The sequence below is a fragment of the Montipora capricornis genome, chromosome 3, assembly GCF_036669925.1.
Source record: "Montipora capricornis isolate CH-2021 chromosome 3, ASM3666992v2, whole genome shotgun sequence".
Taxonomy (NCBI): Eukaryota; Metazoa; Cnidaria; class Anthozoa; order Scleractinia; family Acroporidae; genus Montipora; species Montipora capricornis.
The window spans coordinates 15,653,365-15,671,747 of NC_090885.1; the positions used below are offsets into that span (position 1 = coordinate 15,653,365).

The 18,383-nt window shown below is 38.1% G+C and overlaps 1 protein-coding gene across 1 annotated transcript; it reads right to left on the reverse strand.

Moving 5' to 3' along the window:
* Positions 1-298: 298 nt before the first annotated feature.
* LOC138042369 (protein PAT1 homolog 1-like) lies at positions 299-17,777 on the reverse strand. The gene is made up of 20 exons (XM_068888231.1): positions 17,659-17,777; positions 17,438-17,546; positions 12,853-13,043; positions 12,560-12,646; positions 12,394-12,483; positions 11,043-11,210; positions 9,760-10,014; positions 9,183-9,387; positions 8,338-8,708; positions 6,579-6,732; positions 6,385-6,488; positions 5,199-5,270; positions 4,831-4,898; positions 4,559-4,639; positions 4,060-4,144; positions 3,735-3,809; positions 1,999-2,145; positions 1,760-1,851; positions 1,529-1,678; positions 299-650 (listed from the first exon to the last, which is right to left on the reverse strand). The coding sequence occupies exons 1-20, from the start codon at positions 17,722-17,724 to the stop codon at positions 614-616; spliced, it is 2,607 nt and encodes an 868-aa protein (XP_068744332.1). The 5' UTR covers positions 17,725-17,777; the 3' UTR covers positions 299-613.
* Positions 17,778-18,383: the final 606 nt, after the last annotated feature.

The following is an 18,383-nucleotide window of genomic DNA, read 5'->3' on the forward strand; positions in this document are numbered from 1 at the left end:
TAAGGTATTTTTTGCTCTGTATAACTAAAGATACGGAGGTTGAAAATCGTCGAAACTTGAGAAAAAAAAGGCCATTTTTGGCGTATATACAGCGTTTCCTAAATCGCCAAAACATTTTAATAGGGATAGAACATTTTACTAAAATTCCTTTGTTATGATCTCACTGCTATCATCTCACTGGGAGGCGGGCTTGAGTGCCATGCTATGCATTTTACCCAGATTTGAGCAAAAAAAAACTAAACCTGCTGATAATTCCTCAAAAGACTTCTGGGAACCATTATTTTTTTATATATGGTTTAATTAAAAGAGCCCGCTAAGTCGATACTTGAGTATCATCATCCCACAGCGATTGTTGGAGCTATCATTACTTTCTTGAAACTTGCTAATTCAATTTTCTTTCTTGTTAATCCCGATGCGTTTACACCAAATTACATCATAAAATTCTCATTGGATTTCAGTTCAAATCCACGAGTGTAAATACTCACAAATTGGACAAAATAGATGCAAATAATATAGTTGCGGACATCCTCAGTCAAGCTTGTGAACCACAGAACAGTCCATACGCAAGGTTCGCTTGTTTGCAGACTTCATTAATAACAGAATGTGTTATCTTCTACGTTTTAATTTCTGTTTTCGCAGAAGCAGCTAGCCTAAAAGTAAGAAGAAATAAACATTAAATCGTACATTCCTCAAAAAAAAAAAAAAAAAAAAATTAGAAATTGATTGATACTCCCTCCTGTTGTTTTGGAAAGAAATGTACAAGAATTTAAACGCACGTGCAGATGGATTGTTTTGCAAATTGGATGCTAGAGCAGTTTCCAATTGAGTGTCGTAAAACCAAAACCAAAGTAATTACTTTGGCCAATCAAAAAGGTCGGAGACAATCCAGTAAACCAATCAAAACTCGAAGTAATTACTCGTAGCTGACAAAAAGCGCGGGAAAATGTACGAACGTGAGACACGATTGGATTTAGTTTCACTTCTAATTGGTTGAAAAAATGGACCGAGAACTTTCAACCAATCACTGAGCGAAGTAATCATAAAACAAAGTAATTCACTAATTACTTTTGTCTCGCTCGTAGGAGGCAAAAGTTTGTTTTCGTCCGAAACATTTTGTTGGACCGGCAATGAGCAATCTGTTCCAGTCCCTTATCCAAAAGGCTAACCGCACTTTGACGATCACAAACAAATGTCAGCCACCATTGGCTGCAGTCGCATTAGGAAGTTAACACTAGTGTTAAATCAAGTTCTATCGTTTAGTTTTCCCCTAGGGATTGAAAACACCAGAGAGTTGACACTTGATTAGTTTCAACACTACTGTTACGCTGTTTCTTTTAAGTGTGACGGCAACCATTGTCAGCAGCCCGACCAATATCGCTGCTCAAAAGTAATATTGATGATGCAAGGTTTAGCAGGGGCTCAGAAGCGCTTATCCAAACGCAAACGTGAAAATCTGTCGTGCTCGCTATGGGTATCTTCTACAATACGTTATTGGTCCTATATGTCAAAAACGTGGCCTATTTCAAACCTCAAGTGCTCCTGTAGTAAAGCTCTGGTCTGGACGTCGGTACATGAGGACAACAAAGCAACTAATGTCTTAGCTGCTTCTAGATTCCTTGCCAGTTGCTTGAGAGGGATATCTTGAAACTCGGTTGATACCTGAGAGACGATGTTTAACCTGCAACACAGCATTCAAACGTTGTTCAATTAGTGTTCTTTGATGCAAAAATGGACAAATATTCATTACTTAAAGACCTACCAAGAATTTCTCATCTCATCTTCCGCTTCAGATAAACTGTTTGATATGACAGCTGCTCTTCCCAATAATGTGCTGAAAATTCCCAAGCCAAACTAAAAAACAAATCAAATTGGTACGCAATCTGGCCATTTGAGAAAAAAATTGCTGCCGTCGATCATTGTCGCGCGGCGTTCAACGAATTTAGATTTCATTGTCTTGTCATGGGTTGAAAATGATAAACGTGTATCGTACAGCAATACCTGATTTACCAGGACCACAGAAAGCGGTGATCCTTGAGTAGTGGAATTGCCTTGTGCAAACACCATGTTTTGAAGACAGCGGATCACTGCCGGTGGAGACATAAGCTCTGACACACGATTAAGAGGAACCATCACATGATTCAAGAACTAAAAGAAGTCAAACACAAAGTAAATTTCATTGAAGAAAAGTAGAATCGGGACTATGGAACGTAACAAAATCATTGCTGCCACGATTTTTAATGCTTTTTTCACATGAAGATCATTAATCAAACTCAAGTGAAAGTACGATTACTGATCTTATCAATAAAGGGCAAAATTACTGAGCGCTGATTGGCTGAGACAAAGGGCATTTTTGGTAATCAAGCTAGAGATGGCTTGATTACTTGATCCTGATTGGTTAATTTTGCCCTTCACTGATAAACAAGTAATCGCATGAGTCCTCGTACTATTAAGGATTAATTGCACTTGTGTTTTGGAAATTTTCCAAATTGCCCTCGTCGCGAAAACACTCGTGCAATTAATCCTTAATAGTACTCGGTCTCATGTGATTACCTATACTAACTCTACGAAAACGAATTACTTACTGGTAATTATGCAATTCCCAGTAAAAATAAGCTACTATCGCTTAATAATCGTAGATTATGCAAGTTAACTTGATGTTTTTGGTGAAGCATAGACTCTGTCCTTCTTACGTTTTTAAAACATTTACACCTTCGAATTCAAAGTAATGTCAACAGTACGTAATAGTGAGTAATTTTAATCTAAGTTTTTTTGTTTGATTCTTATTTATTTCTTTGAGCAGGTTGAAGTTTTGGCAGCTATTCAGCTGATGTGGACCCACTATACCCACTCACCCATACACTCACAAAGGACAGCCACGACACCGGGCACTATCCCCTACTTAATATAATGGCAAACATAGTAAACATGCCATCAAATACCTAGGTCCAAGTGCATGGTTTAATTAAACTGCCTAACTAGAAATACCGAGTCCAACGAAATTCAAGGCTAAAATTCAAAAACTTGATCTGTATAGATCATAAACCGATGACATTAATTTTGTTCTCAGTACATTTTACGTGCAACTTGATTGCACTTTTCACACGAATCATCATAACTATTTATTTATACCATGCATCAAATATTCAGTAGACTGAACAATTATTGAGCATTTTTTTGCATTTTTAGATTCCCAGACAGTTACATTGTATATGTACACGTATGTTTGCAAGGAAGTGTCCACAATTAGTAGTTTCAACTGCAATCAGATTGGACACTTCAATAAACAACAAAGGCACACTTTCTTCAGCGAGTACGGAAACAACTTGAGTAAGGTGCTGTATTTCAATTATTATGAAGGAAGAAACTGCAAATGTGTATGGTTACAATCAGGAGCGCATGAGTAGGAGCTTGCCTGTCCCATACAAGCCCTGAGTCAATCTTTGCTCGTATCTTTCTATTTTTAGAACGCCACGAGTTCTTCGGCTCTGCACACACTGTTTAGAATGGCCAATCAGAATAAAGTTATTGTGGAACAAAGACAAAAATAGCACAAACAATGTATGCAAATTGTGCAAATTGATGTAAATTGTTGTAAGTGTGAGTTTCCTGCGGAAGGATTAGTTCTACAAATAGAAAGATACGCGCAAAGGTTGATTCAAGGATATAATGCATTGGGAGGCTCCTAGTCATGGGCTCCTGGTTAGAATGATTTGCTTTCTTCTCTAACGTCTCACCTCTTCACCGCTGTCCTTTTTAATAAGGAGTAAAATATTTCTTGTTATGGCCATTAATACTGCTTCTATTTGAACCTGGCGATAAGAGTCAAGATATAGATTTACTAATAATGGTGTAACACTGGCTTTTGTTTGTGACTGAAGACCACCATGTTGATGACATCAAATTTACCTTTTGAAACCATGAACATAAAGGATCTTCACATTCAACTGATTATACAAATATATTGTCTTCTGTGGGTTACAGTTATGTGGTTGGTCACCTGTCAGGTAAACTGTACTGCTAAACATCAGACCGAGGGGAAGACCAATTTGTGATTCTTACCTTGCTGAACATTGGCAATGCTCTACTCAGAAGATGCTTTCCTTTTTGGATGGAAAGAAATTGAATGAAGAATTCATCATCACACCTGAAGAAATAAATAAAAATAAGTAACAGCACAACTCACTGTTTCCCATGGGGCCAGTCATTAAGAGCTTATTAACGTTTTTTTGGCATACTTAGCAGAGGATGTGCACTAATCAGGATTAACAATAACCCAAAAAGAAATAATTATACCTACATAAGGAAAAAAAAAATCTCTGACCAGGGAGAGAATATCATGACTTGATGGCTGTTTTGAGGTCATTTGATGACCTAAAACCACCAACAGAAACCACCCCCAGAAACCTAACAAATCAACAATTATGATTGTTCGTTTCGTAACTGCACATCACTGATGTGCCAAAAAATGTACACACACTGAAAAAGTCATTCACAAGTCAGAAGAACAAATTCCATTTCTATAGACAAAAAAGTCAGTGACTTGTTATTCTCAACTCACTTTTCACAACCCTCTGTGGATAGCTTTAATATGGTAAACAGCTTTGTAACAGTAAGTTGCCTAGTTTCAAGAACTTCACTCCTAAAAAATAAAATACAACATGAAAAAGCATTTTTCTTCCACTTGACTTGAGACCTAAGAACCATCACACACCTTTGGTTAAAGTATCTGCTTTAGTTATGGTAACTCAGTCAAAAAACTGTTAAGCAAGAAAGGATAAATACACGAATGACGACTCAATATTATTATACATAGAATACAGCTATATGTACCTTTCTTGTTCCTCAATATGAATCAACTTTTTATCAAAACTTTCAACTGTCAAAAGATAGTCATAACCCTGAAATAAAAAGAATAATTCTTTTTGTTTCTGTGGGTCAAATGAGATTTCACTGATTGATAAGTAAAAGATGGAACATGTTGACCCCAGATTAATAATTATTGAATTAAGAAAAGAGTCTTTTCAATGGTACATGTAACTTGGGTGCTCAGGAAAATGCGAGCACTCCTTTCAAATTAACTTTTTGACCCAAATTACTTGGGGCAGCATTGTCATTAAAGTAGATCCAGTAATTTCAGTCCTAGCAGTATAGCAGGACATTTTGTCACCAGAAACCTACCTGAATTTTAATAACCTCACCTTCTCTATGGTAAGCAAGAGTTGGCTGCGCCTCTTGTTGTCCTTCAAGGGAGCTGAACTGCCTTGTTTATCCTGAATGGAAAAAAATTCCTGCAGTAAGCAGTGGTTTCAATAAGCAACAACAGCTGACAAAAAGCGTTGACTACTTCACTCCAAGAAGTTGGTTACTTTTTTCCCTGCACTACAGATTCTTTCGAACCTAAGATCAAAATTCATTTCGATGATTACAACAGTCAGTTACTACATGTATAGTCAAACGCTATAGTCTAGCACTAGAAGGATATTGACACTTAAGGCGGCTTTACTACAGTTTTCCAAAGAAAAGATCAAGATTTTGAATACTGTGAAATTGAGGCAACAGGATGTCTCTTCTGAAGTGTTAGTCACTGCAATTGATGTAAATTGTAATTTTACCTAGCAAATAAATGCAAAAATTCTAAATATATAACCAAGCTCCTGGAGGGGGGACTGGTAACTAGACATTTCAAAGACCTATTTCTCTCTAAAATTTTGGGAATTAGTAAACAATATGACGACAAAACAGTCCACATTTTTTTAGAGATCTATCAGACACTTTTTCAGTTATTATCAAAATAGATGAAAATTGACGTTTTTGCCATTTGCGAAAACCTGTCTGACAGATTTAACTATTTACATGTACTTCTATACATGATTATTTTTTCATGCTTAGGAAGTCCTGAAATTTTAAGGTGGGGCCATACAGCTAGTTTTGGAGAAAACCCTAACCCTAACCAGTCCCCCCTCCAGGAGCTTGGTCACTATAATTAGCATTTTCCCTGAATTGCATTTATTTGTTTCATTGGCAAAATTTCATTTTACATCAATTGCAGTGACTAACACTTCAAGAGAGACATCCTGTTGCTTTAATTTCACATATTTCAAAATCTTGATCTTTTTCTTCAGAAAACTGTAGTAAGCCACCTTAAATCAAGTTCCTTCCCTTTCCTTTTCAACACTGTTGGATAAAATTAATGTGGGAACCTACATGTATGATCAACTAATAATGCTGCGCATAATGAGATACTTAAATAAAATGTCACTTGTACAAAAATTAATGTTTTTATCCCCTTTTCTCTTCCAAGTGTACTTTTTAAGAAGCATAGGATGTACAAGAAGCATGCATGCACACTTCCTGGACAAGCTTTGTAAGACAAAATATTAATACCTGTTCAAGACCTTTTGTGATATGCACTACATTCAAATCCACCATTTGCCTGGGGTGTTGAACTGACGCAGAAGAAACCTTTCCTAAGGACCCATGAAAGTCCACTAAAAAGACAACACATTGATCAGCTCTGGCAGACAACTCAACTTTACATGTACATGTACATGTAGTTCACCTGAAGTACAGTAATTCACCTGGAGTGTAAGTCTTCTTCTTCTCTCGTTCAAACTGCGGTAAGGACATGTTTGTTGTCTCTCTAACTTCTCTATTGTCTTGTACATTAGGTCTTAACTGTACACCCTCACTGTGTTTAACATGCTCCTTGGCCGCTGTTCTCCGTGTGTAAGTCTAAAAAGTTAGGACCATTGGTAAATGAAATTACCAGCAGTTTTCACTTCACTGAAGATTCAGTGCTCGAAATTAAAAAAAATTCCAGTTTATCCCTGTTTCAAAAGCGGGGCGACTAAACTGGTAAATGTGGTTGTTACTCTGATAAATATTTGGTTGCCCATTAGGAAACCCCTTACGATTAAATGCACGCATGTTGAGATGCAACCACATGGTGTTGGAGCTTGAGTATCTCACAATTTTTAAGTGTGTGCCTGTGTTTTTTTTTTTGTGGGAGTCTGGGGTGTTTTTGTTGCATTTTCAAAATCGATCCCAGCTACATGTCTGTGACACTGAATTTTCTTATCTGACAATTTTTGTAAAAGCCACAGATATTCAAAACACAGGAAAATAATCAACTACTGCAAATTCATTGTTGTCAAGGCTGCTGCCTGATGGTCGCCCAGTCGCCTGGGGCGCCTTATTTGCAAGCACAGGCAGCCTTGTAACTTCACACTGCTATCGGACGTTGACAGTAGAAAACAGACAAGCTTAGGTGATTCATTTTCTATTTTTGGCTGGGATGTCTGTTGTCTTTTCTTTGGGAAAGCAACCTTTCCTTTTTCCCAAAATCATGACCGGACGACTGCTAATTTCAAGCACTGTCGTTTGTCCACTGAACTGGACCGGTAAGCAAACCAAACTTTTTACTGACATGTGAATGACAAAGGTGGATTCTGCTACCAATTTACAGTGCCTATCACTGTGACACACTTTTTCACTTTATTTAATCTCTGAAATCGTCCCACATACATCACATTATTTTTAGAAACTCTTGAATGAAGGTTCTCCTTTTTATTTGCTTTGAAAAATGGGGAAAGTGGTCATACTTTGTATATGTAATCGCATGGGCCCAAAGGCAATAAAGGCTTAATTTCACACACATTTTCAAAGTTTTCACAAAACTGCCTGAGTCGTGAAGCCATGAGGGCAATTTCGAAAACTTAAAAAAAACAAGTGAAATTAATCCTTAATTGCAACAAGGGCACATTGCGATTTCATGTTTATCGCATGAAGGGCAAAATTGTTGAGGAATGCTCTTTTAGTGCTGAGAGAAACAACAATCAACTTAACAAGCTTTCATTTGGAGAGATCCTGGGAACAAGATAGCCCTCTTGATTACCTAAAGTGCTCTCGTGATTAAAAATGCCCTCCATCTCAGCCAATCAGCAATCAGTTATTTTTCCCTGTTTCCGATAAAATTAAAAAAAACAGCAATGAAGGGGAATGGGTTTGATCCTGGGATGACGTCACAAACTGCTTTGCATTGAGACAGTTCTTTGAAAACAGCTATGCAAAGCATTTTGTGACATCAACCTGGTATCGAACCCATCCCCCTTCATTGCTTGGTTATTGATCAAAGTATGACCACTTTTCCCAACTTTCAAAAATTGTGTACAAAATTAATGTAGATGTAGACCTGATAGGGACGGGGCAACATGAGGGGAAGTCATCTTCAGAGTCAAGTGTTTTGATTCTGACGATGGCTACCATCCACTTAATTAATTATGATATGACATTATTGTTGATTTGTTTTATTATCAAGTACTAATACATGCTGTGTACCTGAAAGTAATAATCATCTAGGTCTGGTTCAGTGCTAGTGAGTTGAAGTAATTGAATCTTGATCAACCATTCTTTTTCTCTTCTGGTCATCAGCCCTGCATAAGGGTCATCTTTTCTTGGACCACTTTCAGCCAAAGTCAGTATGTTGTGAATCTTCCTTTCTAAGTCGGTAAACTGATGCTGATGTTCCCCCCTGTCCTGCTGCTGTCTGGGTGAACGAATTTCATGGGAGAATCGGTTGTCATACTGGTTTCTTGGAAAGTTGTGACGAGGACCCTGGAACCTTTTGTTATGAAACTGAGGGCTGCCAAATCTTGCATATTGTGGGCTCATCGGAAAGTTAAGGAAACCCCCTCGGAGTAATAAATGACCTAGTTATAAAACAAAATTATTCAAAAATACAGAAATGAAATGTCCACTTCTGAATATATTTCCCATGAAATTAACTCAGTTGCACGTGCACCTGATTTCTATGTGATGCATAATCAAATACATGGGTTTGTTTCAATCCAGGATTTTTTTAAGGCTTCTTTACAGCTCCTTAATTAGTTGCTTGCTTTTAGTTACTAAAGTGATGTATCTTACGTGAAAACATTATAATATTATTACGTTTACCAAGATTAAAACCCATTCAACCCTAAACTGGCCAAAACAGGCCATACTTAGTATTTGGCTCTGTCTAACGCCAGACGATTTTACTCGCCAATGGGGAACCCCCAGGAGTCAATAGGTTAAGAGAAAGTACTTTCATCACCCCTATACAAAAATATCAAAATTTAATGAAGTTACAGTCGCATGTACCAGACTGTCTTTATATGTGCACTCGTTTGCTGACATGTACCTACCAGGGTCAGAATGCAACATGGAAAATGGATCCCTTGGAAACAGAGGTGTCCTGGGGGTTCTTAACAAATGTGGCCCTGGCCCTGGCCCTGGACCTGGACCTAGCATTCCAGGCATACCATGCATTCCAGACATTGCAGAAATTGGATGTTTAGAGGGACTGGGTCTTGGTGGTTGAAACATCTGACGTGGCAATGGGGGAGTATGCTGCAAACAGAAAAAAATCATTTTGAAAGAGGAATAGAAATAACGATTCTGTTTTTCCTTCTCCTAAAATTACATGTACATCCAAGACTGTCAACAAATAAGACACAGAGTTTAAGGTAAAGAGCTTCAAAGAGGGCAAAGACAGCCAAAATGTGACACAGGGAGCTACATACAGTAATCACCCTGTCAAAACAGCATGTGTGTAACAGTCCTTTAACATTGCAAAGGGTGCATACAGTTAATCATTATTTCAAAAGACTGGAAAGCTGCTCTTTACTTTTCGATGTGCGAAGTTCAGATCAAACAAATCACTCACAATTTGTAAAACTTGAATGTACAAAATTTAATGTAGTTGACATAGTTGATGCTTACCATTCTTGTCAAAGGAGACTGAAAACCAGGAGGGGTCATCATGGGCCTCGGAATACCAGGAGGTGGTTGACCTATCATTGTCTTGCGAGGTGTTTGCTTTGGACCCTCTGGTACTTGCTGAGGAGCACTGGTATCCCCTGTGAGCTCCTTTTCCAGGTCCTCTAGCTTAATAGCATTTACAGGTGGGGGTTTCTTCATGAATCGACTTGGAGGCACCAGGCCTGGTGGAGGAATTGCTGTAACAATGGAATCATCCTGCAGGTAAAGATAAATAATTATGTTCTTGTGCTCATAAAGATACCTTTCAAACAGATAATTATTCAACAACACTGTTAACCAGAAGGGGGCATAATTTCCCTGGTGTTCCAAATTTTACTTCCTGATTTTCTACCAATGGACTCAAATTTCCCTATGAAGCCATTTCTGTTTAACACATTATAACATGTTAACAACCGGTGGCATAGTAAGTTGAACATTGGACTTTCGCAAGGGAGATCCCATGTTCACAACTCCGGTCAGATCAAGCCTCACGGTCTTTCAAGGGGCTAGGTCACGCAATTTCAGGCAATTTCAGCACTGATCGAATGGTCATAGAATTAACTAAAATATCAAAATAACTGTTCAAAACTATAGAAGAACTCTAACAAAACACAGGGAAGCCAAGAAAGGACATGGATGAACAAAACTGGAGAAGATTGAAATGGATCAATCGAATTTGGGTAAATTTGAAAAACGTCGGTCCACCTTTTTTCAAATTTACATTGAAAGTCTTTTCAGATAAGTTCAGTAATACAGTAAGCCCCGTCTCACAAATCTTCCTGTTAATAAACACTGTTGAACATGATTGTGGGAGGCACGGTGACCTTGTGGTTAGTGCACTCGACTCCCGAGCAAGTGGTCTGGGTTTCAGGCCCTGGCCGGGGACATTGTGTTGTGTTCTTGGGCAAGACACTTTACTCTCACTGTGCCTCTTTCCACCCAGGTGTATAAATGGGTACCAGCGAATTTATTGTTGGGGGTAGCACTGTGATGGACTAGCATCCCATCCAGGGGGGAGTACCAATAATACTCTTAGCTTCATGCTACAGGAACCAGGATAATCTCCAGCCAAATGGGTCACTGGGCTCGTAAGCAGACTTTACCCTACATGATTGTATAGGGCAATTGGAGAACTTGGACACATCCATTAGCTTTGCCATTTGCAGGCTGGGAATACTTATATGTATACTAAAATATTTTCATTCATAATACTTTTCAAAAAATATAAATAAATACATTTTTACCTCAAAGGCTGGAGAAAATGGTCTCCTAAGTTTCTGTTTCCTTTCAGCCTCCGCTTTTATCAATTTATCCAATGGTGACGCTGACTGTTGGGTATTGACTGGTCCTTTGTTTTTGTTCTCTTTATCAAGTTTAGAAGGGGATCCCCATATTTTGGAGGAAGGTGAGATCTAAACAAAGCACGGCAAAAGCAATAACATGTGACTTGCTTAATAATAATCATCATCATCATCATCATCATCATCATCAATCATTATCAATACAGTCGACTCTCTCGTAAGAAGACACCATCGGGAATTGGGAAAAGCGTCCGTTGGTAGAGCTGTCCGCTTACAAGAATTGTCGATATTCCCATAACGCGACACTACAAATACAAGTTGGACTCTCGTTCATGTCAAACGAACAGGCAACTTGCTTTCCCGCGGACCAATGCAGATTTGACAAAACCCACCCTACTTTTCTGTTGCCCTGTCAAAAGTCATAGTTTTGTTTGAATTGCAAATAAAAAACAAATTTCATTGCCAAGAGTGTCAATTACCACAAATGGGGTGTTTGCTTACAAGAGAGCACAAACAAAAAAAAATCCAATTTTAAAATTTCAAAAGTGTCCACGTCTGTTTACTTGAGAGCGTCCGCTTATGGGAATGTGTAAATACAGAGTTTGACTGGAAGGTAAATGGGGAATTGAAAAAGGTGAATAAGTAGAGTTGTATACGAGAGTGTCCATTAGTGGAGAGTTGACTGTACCTTGGGAAATGCACATAATTTTATTTAAGTCAAGATTGCATTAAGGTTTTGCTTATTGCTCTGAACAGTAAAGCGAGATTTTTAAGCCACTCAAGGACAAATAACAATCCCAATCCAGTAATTGTTTGTGAAACTCTATAACATTAAATTGACAACCATGCACTTCCTTCAGCTGTGTTGCCAGGTGATCACTTTTTTGTCGCAGACATCAAGACTTCTTTCTTTGTTGCTTTGTGTGGGTGGTTACACATGTATACATGAATATATACAAGCGAGTGACCCTTTCTAGCATACAATCATGCAAATGTAAAATACATGTTCAGTGTAAGGCAGCGTTTAAACACATTAATGTGTCAAATTAGTTAGAATCACTTTCTGGAATAGAACCATTAGCTCACAGCACCATAATGCATGATAGCATTTAACTTACATCTGGCCAACTACTGGTGAAAACTACTGCAATGCCTACCTTGCTCGACAATCTGATAAAAGACAGCATTAAACCTCCCTTTCACTACATGTACCTGCTCATCAAAATTTTTAAGGTACCAAACTATATGTACTGCAAAACTATGTTGCACAGGATCTGAAGGAAAGAGATCTTACCAGATCATTTATTGATGTTGACGATGTTGGGCTGGACAAAGGTGAAGTTCCATCCCATGTTGGGTTTATGCCAGATGGGTGCTTAATCTCCTGAAAAATATTAATGCAGGGTGTATACATGTAGTTTGCTTCTTTTTCTTGATTTGACTGAAGTAACAGGAATTACCTTGTGCTTAGATGATACCCTAGGAACAAGAATTGAGTCAGCTTCATCATCTTCCACAAGTTTAGTTAAATTCTGTTCCAGGATTTCCTGTTCGAGGAAGGAATTATAATACTGTCAAAATCATACAAACCTCAAAAGGTAACATTTTAATCATGGTATAGATACGTGTACTGCACTTTGAAATACTGGAAACATATTTAAATATTAATTAATTAATTAATATAATAGTCGTAACAGGAGGAACTGCAAAAGTTAATTTTCAGTATTGTTTCTATGCAACTCATTGTCTTTACCTCTTCACGATTCAATTCATCCTCAAAATCTTCCTGAGTTGAACTATGCAAATATTTTGCTGTTGTAGATTTCTCTTCACCCTGCTTACACTCAAAGCCTTTCTGCTTGAGCCAGTTGGCATACTGCACCTCGTGTGTCCCTTCCTCGTGTAAGCCTGATAGTTTCCTATGAGCAAGCTCCCAGTCATCTTCTACAATCACAAGAGTTGCATTTAGCTTCTCAGCTTCTTGGCATTACAAAGTTACACACTGAGTTTTTGAAAAACTACACTGCTCTATTCATGTCATAGAATCTTGCAAACTTTTTTCCTGACTGCCTTTTTTTGCTTGAACACAAGAATACACATGTAGGCCTTATTCAAGATAGCCACCACGTTGGTTTTCAAATTATCATGCAAATTAGCCATGTGTTATGCTGGGGGGCAAACATTGAAAAAAAGGCAAATCGCGGAAAATCGGCTAGTCAAAATATAGAATTAGCATTGCTAAAAGTCCATTTTAGTATTTAGAATTAAGTAACTTTTATAATAATTTTATATCTTTTGATTGCCTTCGACAGTTTGACTTTCTACTTAGTTCGCTGCTCATTTTTCACTAAAAAACGTCGAAGTAACTTGTGTAATCTTTCTATTTTATTACTTACATGTAGGTGATAAACATTCAATGAACATCAAACAAATCATCTGTGTGGCTAATATGTTCGTTATAACCTCTCGAATTTGTGTTGTTTGGCCCCTCAGAAGTGTGTAGCTAATTTGCATGATAATAGCAAATCCAACATAGCGGCCATCGTGAATAAGGTCTATTACATTTAAAATTAATTTTTGCGTGAATACAGTGACTTATCAAAATAGCTGTATGAGCACTTTGTTATGCTTGTTCACATGTCATTCCGTGCACAGTAGCTGTCCAGTTTACCAACCAATCTTTCGACTCTTTTTTCCCCTTTTACATTTTTACTAGCTTCCTAGCCTCCCTTGTCCCTGTCCAGTAATCTATGATTTGTCACAACACCAATAATTATCAAGTCCTGAATAAGTGTCTAACCACAAATGTATTTCTTCATAAGATTGGCATTTATCTATCTCCGGCGTGTTCTTTTTGTGGAGATGCAGACGAGACCCTTGAGCACATTCTTGTATATTGTAACTATCCCGAGAGTTTCTGGACAGAAGTAATTAAATGGCTTGATGATCAAGGTGTTAAGATTCAAAGGCTCTCACTTAAAGATACATTGCTTGGGATCTTCTCTTGCGAAGATGAATTGTGTGGTTCCAGAAAATATCCATACCCCCACCACGGAAGACAATTGGAAATTCCGAGGGAGAGGGGGGGTTAAAGGGCAGTAATTTCCAAGGGGTAGGGGGGTTTCGTGGGAAACTACTTTTCCAAAGGGTCACGAACCACGTACAAAACATTGAAAGCAACATACGATCGATCTGAAGCACAAAACACACTATCGGACGATGTTTTGAAACAAAAGTCAGTTTTGAGATAAAGTTAATACTATTAGCTTCAATGTTTCCGTTTTTCTTTGAGTTAGCTAGCGCTACAATCTCCCGAAGCTAAGAGCGTGTCTTTCATTTGGGACGGATTCAAACATTTAAAATGGTGGTCTCAACTGGAGTCTTGACCCCAGACTTCCACGTTTGTCTCTTTTTCGTCCAACCAACACTACCGTTCACTTGAGTATCACTTTTCGCTACCTTCACATGCCATAAACCCATTATTGATAGGATTTATGTTTTACTGGGGGTAGTAACTCATTGAAAATGCGATGAGACGCAAGTTCCCACCATCTCAACGCTTGTGTGCAACGACATTTTCTTTTTTGTGGGTGGCATTTAGACCACGGACAGGAACCGGGAGTCAAGTTTTCTCTTCTTTGAGTAAACGCAATATTTATTGCGGCATCGGGAAACGATTGTTGAGGTTCAGTTCGTTATGTCAAACTGGAAATTCTAAAACAGGAGTTTGACTACTCATTGGAGGAAGTAAATCGCGCCAAAAACAATAACAGGGAATAACAGTCGCCCTCTTGATTCCATCCGTGGCTCATAGGCAAGCATCAATGATGCTGTGTGTCATTTACCGGCGATAAGGACTGCTGGAGAGTCATTAATTTTGAAGACTGCACATAAATCTCCATATATAACTGTCCAAATATCATTGAGTATTTTAGCGTCAATAATATTCTTCGTAAAACAATCGCCTTTGTGACAACGTTCACGAAACGAATGCAAGTCAGTTCGATCGAAAGTTGTTTCGATCGAAGGTCGATTCGATCGAAGACAAGAGTCAGTTCGATCGAAGACTGTAACTATTGCTTAAGTGTATTGAACTTACTATTTATCAAATCTGTTTAAAAATATTTCTTGATACAGTTAACTTCGGAGTTGTAGAAAACACATCCTTGAACCTTGGTCTTCAAGGAACATGACCGCCAGCCGTCTGTTTCCACGGATTCTGTTCCAATCGCAAGTGTTTTCAACAACGTTTAATCTCTTTTCGCTCGGTTCTCATTGAAAGTGACAATACTTGTTCGTTTCATCATGGTAATAAAATCTAAACCCCGTGTTTCAGTGTACGCACGTTATAGCGAATAGCTAATTGAGCATTGCCGATCAGGAACGCCGAAAAAGAAACGCCGGCAACAAAAGAAAAATCAATTGAACACCGCGTTTGCGCGCCGTGCATATTACTTCGCGCAAACATTACACAACACAAGAACTTTTATTATCAATACGCTCGCAAAACTGTAGTTTTTATAAACATTTACTCTTCGATCGAACTGACTCTTGCCCTCGATCGAACTGACTTTTGGTTTCGATCGAAACGAACTTCGATCGAAACGACCTTCGATCGAAACGACCGGTTGCCCACGAAACCTACCGCGTCAACGTGTGTGGTCCCTAAATATTAAAGAATCAACCTGAAGAAACTGACAAAATGTGTAGACAAAGGAACCTTGTAAGTTTCTGTTTTATTTACTACAGTTTGCGAAGTTGTTTAAGCGAGTGAAATGTTCTCATCTAAGTTCGCACAAAAGCGTGAAACAGTCGACGTGCAACCCAAATGTTTAAGCTTTGTAAAAGCTGAAAGTTTAGCTGGATAATGAGCTTAACAAAGCGTTATATTTTTCTAAAAGTTAACCTTAATGTTTACACTGTTGTAATAAAATTCTACCGCAACTACGTAACTAAATCACTTTCGTTTTTATAAGTAAAGAAATTCTGGAAATTCCTGAGGGGAGGGGGGGTCATCAAAGACCCCCCTGGAACGGAAAATCCTGGGGGGAGGGGGGTGCAAATCAAAAAGTCTTCCGTGGTGGGGGTATGAATATTTTCTGGAACCACACATTATATGTAAACCATATCTTGTTGTTAGCGAAACAATAGCTGAACTCGTGTAGATGCAACAAAGAGTTACCCCGTATTAGGGTATTTATTGCAAAAATTAATAAGCATATCAACTTGAGACAATGATTGCCAAGTCAAACGTTGATCGACTCCCTGCTGTCCACTACTCGAAGTGGGACAAATATGTAAATATTCTATCAGTCTGATATTCTTGTACCTTGTGTATTGTTCTTAGTCTAATGCGATACTCTTGAGGCTTAGGAAAGCGGTGTATGAGTGTGTGTGCGTGTGTCATAAGTATAGTATGCATTAAATGAGACTTATGTGGTTTAGTGTAAGGTTCTCTGTGCAGTAGATGTAATTAATATGAAAACAAATGAACAGTATTAAAATACAAAAAAATAAAAATAAAAATAATAATTATTTGGTGTTTAAGTTGGAATTTTTATTTTTTCCTTCATACATAATTAGAATTCATGTCCATAATAAGAGTTCATGTCCAAGTTGTTGGCAAAATCAGTTGTACCTTTTGTTTTTTTGGTTACTTGCTGTAACCATTGTTGGTATTATTAATTTTGCAAGCTTGGAAAAAACAACCACACTGCTCCTTCACTTTCAGAATATAATAGTCTACCTCCACCTATTGTAAATTCTGCATTGAGAATTAGCCCACACAAGTACAAGAGACTATGACCCGGGTTGAAAAGGAGTATAGAAAGTAGTACTTTTGATCACACATGTATTTGTCATTACCAGCTTTTTCTTTTCTTTTTTTTTTTAATTTTGCCTCTGAAAGTGAAAATCTAATCCCTTGCTTTGAATATCTGGTGTCAAAGAAACACCTTTCACAAAATGTTGTACTCCTTTGTATACCGACAATAGAAGCATACATGCGTGTAGGAAAATGACAATAGAAAGTAAAACTGCTGGACGGAAGAGAATGAAGACAAAAACGAAAGTTATCAGTAAAATACGGTTTAGGTTTTTTTTTTTCTGAATAACCTATTACATACCTAAAACTGGCCAAATGATATAGAAAATAACGTTACCAACAGATAGCTGCAACGTACAGACTGTACAATGACTGGCTTAATTTTGTTACACAAATAACTCTTGATCCACGGTTCAACTTTATGCACATGTTTGTTTCGCCTATACAAATTGGTAAGAAGTAGAGCAAACTGCTTTAAAGGAAACGCTAAAAGTACGGAAAAATAATCATTTACCTAAGGCTCCTGAGCCAAACGTGTCGTCGTTAAGTTGGTCATAACTATCTCCATCGTCGAGATTCGTCAGAGTTGGATCCAATTCAGAAAGTTCTTCATCTTCAAAGGCCTGAAAAAGGAAAAGAAAAATTAATTTACCTGTACCACGAAGCGGAAGAAACTGTCGACATTCCTACTAGTGAATTGTTTCTTTCCATAAGGAATTCGTAAAACGATATTACCGGAATCTCTGAATTGAGTCCGAAGAGAGAACCCGCCATGTTGACATGATGAACTGATTGGCGCATGTCAAGGACTTTTGTCCAGTCTTCACGCAAGTTTTCGCCCAGTCGCCTGGAACCCACTAAAGCACGCTGGGTAGTATACGGAGTCAGAAAGGGACCTCTTTAGCTTGTACGTTTTGTTATTCCATTTCAGATGTTCCCAAAGGAATTTTCCTTTTATTTTTTCATAAGTTATGCATACATGTGCACGTGTATAAGACCACATTTGAAAGAAACTGTTCCCTAGGGTAACATCACGTGGTCTGAAATGGGAAAACAAAACGTACAAGCTAAAGAGGAAGAGGTCCATTTATGGCTACACCAAAGCTACTCTAAAATTCAAGCGTAAATGAAGATATGATAATGACTTACTTGTCAACAACATTATGTGCTTAAATGTTTAACGCCAATCCATTACCGTGCACTCCTATAAATCGGGCTGTAGTGTGCCATGAAGGGCTATACAAGGCTATCCAGGGCTATCCAAAGCTATGTCAAGCACTTCCCATAAGCACCACATGCCAGGCAGCCCTGTGCGGATAACACAGATAACAACGGAGGAATTTGAAAAATTTCAACAATAGGAAACAAAATAAGATTGGGCATTCTGAAATCTGATTAACTTTATATTTGGTTGGACTCTCGCCAAAGGTTATGATCTGTGACATCACAGTGGTCTCTTT

Excerpts from the sequence above, each read along its gene's own strand:
- LOC138042369 (XM_068888231.1), bottom strand. The coding sequence starts at position 17,724 with ATGCGCCAATCAGTTCATCATGTCAACATGGCGGGTTCTCTCTTCGGA. Across the intron at positions 4,899-5,198 it reads TCTTGCTTACCATAGAGAAG|GGTTATGACTATCTTTTGAC; the intron begins GTGAGGTTATTA and ends TTTTTATTTCAG. Across the intron at positions 1,852-1,998 it reads CTGTGGTCCTGGTAAATCAG|TTTGGCTTGGGAATTTTCAG; the intron begins GTATTGCTGTAC and ends TTTGTTTTTTAG.